This window comes from Sinocyclocheilus grahami, unplaced genomic scaffold (genome assembly GCF_001515645.1).
Source record: "Sinocyclocheilus grahami isolate Dianchi unplaced genomic scaffold, SAMN03320097.WGS_v1.1 scaffold473.1, whole genome shotgun sequence".
NCBI lineage: Eukaryota > Metazoa > Chordata > Actinopteri > Cypriniformes > Cyprinidae > Sinocyclocheilus > Sinocyclocheilus grahami.
Window position 1 is genome coordinate 893,017 of NW_015505652.1, and position 9,875 is coordinate 902,891.

General features: G+C 35.7%; 2 protein-coding genes across 2 annotated transcripts; both read right to left on the minus strand.

The window, feature by feature from the left end:
- Positions 1-1,361: 1,361 nt before the first annotated feature.
- Positions 1,362-7,079, minus strand: LOC107553477 (epoxide hydrolase 1-like). The gene is made up of 9 exons (XM_016235688.1): positions 7,004-7,079; positions 6,061-6,254; positions 5,773-5,953; positions 5,107-5,325; positions 4,868-4,997; positions 4,132-4,346; positions 3,880-3,988; positions 3,678-3,800; positions 1,362-2,518 (listed from the first exon to the last, which is right to left on the minus strand). The coding sequence occupies exons 2-9, from the start codon at positions 6,241-6,243 to the stop codon at positions 2,308-2,310; spliced, it is 1,371 nt and encodes a 456-aa protein (XP_016091174.1). The 5' UTR covers positions 6,244-6,254; positions 7,004-7,079; the 3' UTR covers positions 1,362-2,307.
- Positions 7,080-7,920: 841 nt separating this feature from the next.
- LOC107553440 (signal recognition particle 9 kDa protein-like) lies at positions 7,921-9,009 on the minus strand. Its single transcript, XM_016235629.1, has 3 exons — positions 8,829-9,009; positions 8,507-8,575; positions 7,921-8,422 (listed from the first exon to the last, which is right to left on the minus strand). The coding sequence occupies exons 1-3, from the start codon at positions 8,898-8,900 to the stop codon at positions 8,303-8,305; spliced, it is 261 nt and encodes an 86-aa protein (XP_016091115.1). The 5' UTR covers positions 8,901-9,009; the 3' UTR covers positions 7,921-8,302.
- Between the last annotated feature and the right edge of the window lie 866 nt (positions 9,010-9,875).

The window sequence follows — 9,875 nt, forward strand, 5'->3', positions numbered from 1 at the left end:
GTAATGTTTATATATTAAATATAATTATATATAATATAAATTATATAAATATATTTTCAAAATATGTACTGTATGTGTGTGCTTTTATATATACATAATAAATATATAGTATGCACACATATATTATGTAAACAAACTTTTATTTTGGATGCGATTAATCGTTTGACAGCACTAGTTAAAATAAAAGCGTTAAAATAAAGCTGCTTGAGACCCTGCATTTTTCGCATTTTGGAGCACTCGCTTTTTTAAACGCAAGAAATACTGACATCTTTTTTCGCTCTGCCACTTCTCATTCAGATCGATTCCGTATTGCTTTTTTTAAGCTACTTTTTGTCCATCTGCACTGTTTTACATGCAGCTTTTTTTAGCATTTTACGCAATGAACACCATATTTTTAGGATGCTACTTCATGTTAAACAATCTTTTTAAATGGATCTTGATGCGCCTTCAATTCCATTGAAGTTGTTTGTTGCTTTTGAATGCAAGTACACATCCTGTATAAATGGCCCCAAGGGTTTTACCTTTAGTTGAGTGATGACTACTCTACATTTCTTATGAGCTCCAGAAATATATTCACAGCAATGAATTATGACTAATTTTTAGCCTAACAGTATTAGATGCAAAATTAAACATTTGTCAGTTTGGGGATATTAGTTGCTAGCAAGCATCTGCTATGGAATAGATATGAATTTAATGTTCAGTCATTCTTTAACACGCAATGACACTTTTTTTTTTATAATCCATCCAGTTCAATGTATTAGAATAATGATGACAGTGTGAAAATTAGAATTTGGTTATAGTTTGGATTTTAGTAACTTGATCATTCCAATCAATACAATACAGATCATTTCTTTATTGTAAAATGTAAACATAGCTTGATTTCTCATAAGTTTTGTCATTATATTTATTGTGTAGAAGACATTTTGTTTTGCATTATTAGTGTCATAATGTATGTATAAGACAGGATCATGTAGAGTTGCCATCTGTCATACCTGAAATTACTTGAATTATGTGTGCACAATGCTTTAAAACACCCATACTTTTAATAGTATAGAACACTTGCATTTACAGACTGAATATTGCATCAGAATGGTTCCACTGATCATTTCTCTTTGTCCTAAGAATGTCTTCATTCAGAATGCATTTCCCCTGTGAGCGATCAAAGGAGGAATAAATCACCACAAGCACATTTTAAAACGGCCTACAACAGGACAAATTGTTAAGGCACAGGCAGGGATTGACCTATTATAAACTATGCTGTCCTACAATCTAAAACTGTGTAACCCTAAGAGAATTGACCTTGGGGGCCTATGTAGAAAAAACAAAAACACTGAACTCTACTGTGAGAATTGTTTTTTTTAATGACATTTTTAAATACTAATTTTCTACGGAAAGCGCAACTCTCATTAGTGCAAAATAAATATTTCGATACATAATGTTTATATAAATATTATGAGAATATTTATTTTTTTTAATAGAAGTGTTCCTATTTTATTTTCCCAAATATGCATTCCAGAAAACCATAAGCAATGGAGTCTGACCAGCTTCATTGCTTTGGTCGTGCCTTCACTTGGCGTCTCTTTATTTGATTGGTCGTGAAAGTTCTCGCCAAGAACTTTCCATTATGTGAAAAAGAGGAGGTTGCATTGGCCAGCAGAGCATCTATAGCGATGATACCTTTATTTACGTAGATGAATGCAGAATAGAGGAACAGATATACTTAGCCACTCTAGTGGGCATTGAATCACTCATTTTTGTCCTCTTGATGAATTGTTTGTAATGAGAAAGTGATATAAAATTGGTCTTGATAACAATAAAAATGTCTTCCCGACAGTCTTTTGTGATTTCTGTCTTTACTACGTATTGCTATCATTCAATAACTGCAATAGTGCTTCAATAAAGGATTGACTATCATTTCACACAGTTTAACATCAGCATTAAATTGATTCCTGTGGTCCCATTCGGAAAACTGTCAAAACACTTCGGCATCTCCACAAATAATCACTGTAAGTAAGCTCCTGTCATTATAATATAATTATTTAAACTGCAATAAAATTAAGGCACATGATACAAATAAAATTGTGTTAATACATTTCTAGGATTAAGCAGTGCTATTACATAAACTTAATATAATGCATTTTTTTTAATAATAGTTTTTCACACAGTAATGATTAGGATTAGTCATTTGTTGTGGTCCAGGGGTTGTTTTTTACTTCATGGTCATCTCTGTTTAGATGCATTTATCTATGCATCTAAATAGTGAGGACCATTAGTCCCATGAATATGAATAAAAGGACATAGGACTGTTCATTTCTTCTTTCTCTTTTCCACAATCTTGACGAAGTTCTGAACATCCTCTGCCAATAACTGTGGCTCCTCCATAGCAGCAAAATGGCCCCCGCGAGCCATGGGAGTGTAAGTCTTGAGTTTATGGTATTTCTGGGTCACCCACAATTTAGGGGAATGCATCACCTCATTAGGGAAAGAGGCCACACCGGTCGGAACGTAAACTGGAAGCCTATTGGGAAAAGAGAGACATGGCATACTAATTTAGTGATTTTTGGATTGTCATTTGTGGTCAGTAAGATTTTCTTTTTCTTTTTACTTCAGAAGTTAATGCATTAAATTTACATTTAGCAGACGATTTTATCCAAAGCGACTTACAAATGAGGACAATAAAAGCAGTCAAAACTAACAAAAGAGCAACAATATATAAGTCCAAATGACAAGTCTTGGTTAGCCTAACGCAGTACACATAGCAAGGTGAATATATATATATATATATATATATATATATATACACATATATTATATACACACACAAACACACACACAAAGAAAAAATAGAATAGAAAAATATAATTTTCATTTTTTTTATAAAAAAATTATAAATGTAGATAAAGTAGAATTAAAATAGAATAGAAAGTGCTAGAGTTAGAGGGTCAAATAGATCAAAAGTGATAGTAAAGACTAACAAAAAGTCTATTTCAAATAAACACTGTTCTTATTCTTCAAATAATGTACCAAGGTTTCCACAAAAATATCAAGCATCTCAAATGTTTTCAACATTGATAAGAAATGTTTCTTAAGCACCAAATCAGTATGTTATAATGATTTCTGAATGATAATGTGACACTGAAGACTGCTGAAAACTAATTTTTATATTCGATCAAAAGGGTGCTTCTACTAAATACTGAGCAAAGGGTCTGAATACTTAGGACCATGTGATATTTCAGTTTTTCTTTTTTAATAAATCTGCAAAAATGTCAACAATTCTGTGTTTTTCTGTCAATATGGGGTGCTGTGTGTACATTAATGAGGGAAAAAAATTAACTTAAATGATTTTAGCAAATGGCTGCAATATAACAAAGAGTGAAAAATTTAAGGGGGTCTGAATACTTTCCGTACCCACTGTATATTCAAACAGAAAACAGTCATTTTAAATTGTAATATTTTACAATATTAGTGTTTCAACTATTTTTAATATACAGTACAGACACTTCTTTCAAAAACACATCAAAAAATGTTGCTGACCTCAGACAGTAGTGTTCATATTTACACATTGCCCACATTTCTGTGCCAAATTTCAAATAGTTTTGGGCACACACAATATTGATGAGTACTGAACAGAAAATACAGCTTCATGTAATGTTAATCAAAGTCTGTAATTCTCTTACTTTGCATGGGGCTGGTTCAGGCCTCTGCCGAAGTTCTCCTTGTAGAAACGCATGGAGGATATAATGCACCTAGAGGTCCAGTAGATCATCACATTTGTCAGGAGATCATCAAGAGAATACTTCCTGTTGGGGAATTGACAGATTATTTAACTGAACACACATTTCACCAACCTATAATAAAGCTGAACTCAAATATGACTACCTCTCCAGCCCACCATCCTCAAGGTTCTTAAACTCAGGGTGAGTCCAGGTCGAAAATTTCTCCAAAATGTAGGCAGCCAAACCAACGGGAGAGTCATTCAATCCACGGCCTGTGCAATACAGTCAAGCTTCAAATCAAAGTCTGTTGTTCAATAACACCAAATGTAGAATCCAATGGACCAGTGTCACAACAGATTCATATGTGAAGTCTATTTAAAGCTGCACATTCTAAATATTTCAATATGTCTGTCACCTGCAGTGTCAGGTTTAGTGGACTGTATGTGCATGTATCCAGTCTCCCTTAATGCGTCTACTACAAGCTTTTCCATAGTGGGGAAAAGGCGTTTCAGATCATGCTCGGTGAAGCCAAAGAGTTTGGGGAATCGGCGACCAAAAAGTATAGACAACACCATGAGAAGGCCTGCTTGTCCAGGGGGAGCAAAGTTAATGTGGAGGCCTTTCACAGCACTGAGGACAACAAAGATGAACAACAAAAATCAATTCTTGAAATCTTTCAAGTACTTGAAATGTTTATTTCTATACACATTATCTTCTTGTAATATATCTGACTAATTTACTGCATTCTAGTTGAGGATTTCAATATGATGAAATACAGGGGTTCTCAACCAGGGGGCCCCAATAACTTAAAATTATTTAAATTTAGTTATATTAACTATTTTAAAATGTAAAAAAAAAATTACAACATTAACATTTCGTCCACTTATGTTTTATTAAGAACCAGAGGTAAATATCAGCTTTAACAAAGGGCCTTCAAGTCTTTAGTGCATTCAAGTCATGTTGAAAAGAAAGCGCACAAGTGAGAAAAAAATGGGAAACGCAATAAATGCAGCATCTGCATTGATGGTAAATTTGATGAAATTAATGAAATGACAAATGTATTGGCACTTGAATGCACCAATTGTCTTGGACAAAGTAGGGCCTTAGAGTCAAAAAAGTTGAGAACCAATTTGATATGCTTTTATACATACTTGGGCTCCAGCTGGGCCATATTAGTCGTAATAAGCGAGCCCCAGTCTCCTCCCTGAACATAGTACTGGTTGAAACCAAGCCTCTTCATCAGTTTATTAAATATGTGAGCTGCACATACGGTGTCAAAACCTGTGCAAAACACATTATGATCATAAAAAAATAAAAACATTGAAAAAATTGAATCTACATGTGTTTGAAACAATAAAATATCTGTTGGGTTGGGTTGTTTGCCCTTTACCTTTCTTACGTGGAGCCTCTGAGAAACCATAACCAGGTATTGAGGGACAAATGACTTCGAAGGTTATGTCATCAGGACTGGACGGCTCCGTAAGCAGGGGGATGATGCCATAAAACTCATAAAAGGAGCCTGGCCATCCATGTACCATCATCAGAGGCACAGCACGGGTTCCCTCGGCCAGGTTGTTTGGTTTCACGTGAACATAGTGAATATCAATACCTTTATATTGATAATAAATAAATAAATACAAAAACTTAATTATGGATTTGTTTCTCACAACCACACAGTTCTTAACAGGATGTTCATTGACGGACTGGAGTCGTGTGGATTATTGTGATGTTTTTATCAGCTGTTTGGACTCTCATTCTGACGGCACCCATTCACTGCAGAGGATCCATTTATAAACAAGTGGTGTACTACTGAATAGCTCCAAAACATTTCAAATGAAGTAACAAACTAATCTATATCTTGGATGGCCCGAGGATGAGTCAATTTTCAGCTACTTTTCATTTTTGCGTGAACCATTCCTTTAAGGTGCATTTACCGTTGCTCTGTGAGATTTTGCATGATGTACATGAAATCTGCATGACATTTTGCAAACCTTCGCTAAAAATGTAGCTAATGTGACTACACCTTTATTATAGCTGTGTAGTAGTAAGGACTCACCTTCGATTTTGGTTTTGAAATGAGGGTATTTGTTCAGTTTATCCACTTGTTTCCTCCAGTTAAAATCATTCCTCCAATAAGACACAACCTTCTCAAGGTATTTGGAGTTAAAGCCATAGTTAAACTGACTGTCTTCAAGAGAAGGAAAGGAACGGGTCTGATCTAGCCTGCGGTGCAGATCCTAAGGAATATAAAAGAGCTGTTGCAACAGACCAAATACACACCAAAACATATTTCCAGTGAAACGACTATACGATATTTTATTCTAATGATTACATCAGGATTTACCTCAATCTCTTCTGAAGTTGTCTCAACTTTAAAAGGGTGGATACTGTCATCCTCAGGTACTTGGGGACAAGCTCCCACACCCCACCACCCATCCTGAGCTTTCAGGACACTCTTTCTCTTCTTCAGGAATACCAGGGCTACCACCGCTCCGAGCCCCAATGCCACTGCCAACTCTTTGTACATGGCTTAGGGCCCTGGAACGGAGCAAATTACATTTTTATGTCCTCCAAGTAAACTGAAGTGGGAGAAATGTCAATAGTTGGCTCATGGATCACCCTTGCAGGGATTGCAACCTTTCATACAACCACTAGGTAACGTGCTTTTAATGCATGCATGCAAAAAAATGGAGCAAAGGTTTATTGTTGCACAACATTCCCACACTGGGATTAGGATGGACAAAGCTCTGTTGTTACAACATTTGGGGCACAATGCATGACAAAGTTATTCTCTGTCTAACTGCCAGTGCACAGTAAATACCCTGTAAACAGGAATGTCAGAATGTGGGCTGTTCTTCTAATTATGAATTTTTCTAAAAAAAAAATATCAGACATAACCTCTTCTGACATATTACTTTCTGTACAAACAAATTATATAAACAGATTTTACTGTAAGAGGCTAAAAATGTTTATGGAAATCTAGTAAAGAGACTAAGCAACTCTTTTACAGTCTTTTTCTTGAAAGAAAAAAAAAATCGATGAGCTACCAAGTTGCTAACATAACCTGCACAGAAATGACTTCTTAGTTGCATTTACGTCAATAAACTTAGCATTGCACGAGAAACTTGCATAACCAGTGATTTGATATTCATAAATATACATGTAAAGATCGAGTTATAGCAACAACCGATTTATATGCTGTTGCTTTAGATTAATATGAACTAACAAACTAGCTAAATTTTGCAAATTCGTTGTGATTACTAACACCAAACATGAAGCACACTCACCTCAAAGTAATGCTGCCGCGCGATAGTTCAGCACCAAGACGCTGTAACGGGCTGTAACCGAACCCCAGTGCACCACGGGAAATGTAGTCACATTGTAGTCACAACGCAATCAGGCGCTGAGCACGCTCCCTTTCACTGTGGAAAAGAGTTACGGACATACCGGTATTTTTTTCCCCCGGATAATAGTCGTGGCTTTATTGTTGTGCAAAATAAATACACACCAAATAAACGTTTTTACATTTCACAGTGTTGCATTGTGATTGTAGTTAGATAACCTTTTGCAATAAAAACGTTCTAGAAATCTTTAAAAGATTCAAATGTAACCAAAATAAAACGTTTTAAAAACGTAACTTCACTCAAGTAATTTGTGAACATTTATTTAGGCTTTGTGTAAGGTAAAAAACTGAATGGGTGCACGAGACAAATTTTACAGCTGACTGGAGCAGGGCGTGTTTTCTGTGGTAAGACATGTATGTCTCTTATTAAACCATCAGTCTCTTATTATACTAACATATTGCGGCTGTAAATCCTGACAAGCTTATTGTCTGGGTCAGGGTTTGTACGCTGAAACATGACAGAAGATACTGGTAGATAATCCTAAACGGGTAGGCCAGATTTTCTGTTGTTAACAGCATATTGTATCTATCAACCACCACAAAAGTTTCAGTAGATATAAATCCGAAGCATTAAATAGATCAAAAACTAGGTTACAATTTTGAAAACTAGTTTGTAAGTTATACAACAACTAAAACTACTCCACAACTGTTTTCTATCTTATGTTTCAGACAGAAGTGTATTGTCAAAAGTTGAAAAACTCAAAACGAACAGAAGAAATGTCTATTTAAATGACATTAAATGTTTGCAGACAGTAATACTTGTTAAAAGTAATACAAAATATGAAGAAAAAAAAAATATTTATTTGGGTTCAGTGTACATCATGCATTGACATACAAACTTCAGGACTGAGATTTTACTGTAATCTAAGAAATTCAGAAGGTTCTGCTTCAAAAATTATTCCCTTGATTTTGTTGCAGTTAAAACGTACTTTCTCCAAACATGAAATAATAGGCAGACCCGATGAAAACAGCTGTATAATCATTACGAAGCTGTCTGACCTCCAAACAGGAACACAAAAATCAGCCTCTTGCTGCTTGCTCTCCAACGAGCATAATCTTGAGCATTCTCAGTATACAGTCAATAAACGAACCAAACATCATCTTCATTAGATCCATTTCTCTTCATTGGCAGTCGGATTGAGTAACAAACAGCTGTCCAATCCCAACAGTTCATTTGATTCATTCAGTCGGTTTCCATGGCTCCACTGTGGGACTCTTTGGAGACCATTAATCTCATCAGCTTCCCATGCAGTTTCTCGATCTTCTTTACATCTTGAGCCTGGTCAGTTTTGTACTGCAGACACTGAAAGAAAACATATAGTGAATATACCATCTTTTACAGAAGACCACAAACAAAACAGTCTACTTGCAAGGGCTCAAAACATACCACAGCATCATCTGTGACTTTCATACAGATATTTCCATCGCAGTGTCGATATTTCAGAACCACTCTGACCTGAATAAACAACAACACCAACAAAACAGTTACAGTGCATCAGTACGCTTCAGGCTAGAATTCAGCAGCCTTTCTCTGCTTGACAGTTACATTTAGAAGCATGTATACATGATGCCATATATTTTATACTCCTACGACATATCGAATACATTTCCACAACTTTAATAAGTTGCTCTTTGACTGTAAAATATGTGAACATGGGCTGTGCTTGTAGCCAGTAGCCTGAAACACTAAGAGGTTGTTTATTAATTACCTTCATCGGATCCGTCAAATAAAGTTTTTCTGCAGCTCGCGCAAACTCTTCCCACGTCTGATAATAAGGCATGATGTAATAAACACGAAATATAGAGTATTTTATTCAATATTTTAGCGGCGTAGCAAAATACAGCTGTTTGAAGCAAATCCCCGGTGGTATAAAATATGGCCACCTTTAGTCGTTGAAAAACGCACTCTGATTGGTCGGCAGCTGAACGCGCCAATAGAAAACGTGCACACTGATGCGTACACACTACGTAGGTACTTGTCGGATTTGAGGATTGCGATTGGTTTATAGGAATAGAATGCGCATATGGAATGACCATTAACGTAAAACAAAATGAAAAGAGGGGCGGAGCTTAGTGGAAGCGTTGTCATGTGGTACTTGCTACATTTTGGCAGCGCAAGTCAGGTTGGGCCGATCATCGTTATTTGTGATTGACTGTATTTAAAATAATTTTATAGTAATTGCTAAATCGGAGTTCAATAGTTATGCTAGTTACATGTCCATTAGAATAACAGATTTTATACAGATGTTCTAGTTACACATGCATCTAGTAAGACTCAAAACGTCCTGCGATTTGAACGCGGCACAGAAGATAATCTTCGGGGGGCTTTTTGAGCCCCAGTGCGCTCCCTGCTGGTACACAACTTTCTGTCTCGTCCCATCCAAATACTAGCTACCTACTTTCCCGTAAATGTCCGGTGAAAGACTGCTAAACTGGCGTGTATTTTAAAGAGAGTCCTAGAAGAGGAATATATAAGAACTGTTATACATTATATAATATTTGTCTTTGAGACAGAGCGTAACTGTCTTGCAAAACAATATTTTAGCAAATTGTTAATGTGTTTTTTTTTAAAAAAACGACATGAGAGTTTTTAAAAGATGTACATTACACCAGAATGCATAACTTAAAGATTGTATCAACCTCTAAATATGGTCTAAAAAGCAATGGCATGAGATACAGAAGCACGAGAATAAGCATGCATACTAAACTGTATAAGAGTGCACCAGTAGATGGAAGATAATCTTCGGGGGGCTTTT

Coding starts and splice junctions, on each gene's coding strand:
- LOC107553477 (XM_016235688.1), bottom strand. CDS start 6,243: ATGTACAAAGAGTTGGCAGTGGCATTGGGGCTCGGAGCGGTGGTAGCC. Junction 5,954..6,060: donor CAACTTCAGAAGAGATTGAG/GTAAATCCTGAT, acceptor TATATTCCTTAG/GATCTGCACCGCAGGCTAGA. Junction 4,347..4,867: donor ATGGCCCAGCTGGAGCCCAA/GTATGTATAAAA, acceptor TGTTGTCCTCAG/TGCTGTGAAAGGCCTCCACA.
- LOC107553440 (XM_016235629.1), bottom strand. CDS start 8,900: ATGCCTTATTATCAGACGTGGGAAGAGTTTGCGCGAGCTGCAGAAAAA. Junction 8,576..8,828: donor ATTTGACGGATCCGATGAAG/GTAATTAATAAA, acceptor TTGTTTATTCAG/GTCAGAGTGGTTCTGAAATA. Junction 8,423..8,506: donor AAGTCACAGATGATGCTGTG/GTATGTTTTGAG, acceptor GTTTTCTTTCAG/TGTCTGCAGTACAAAACTGA.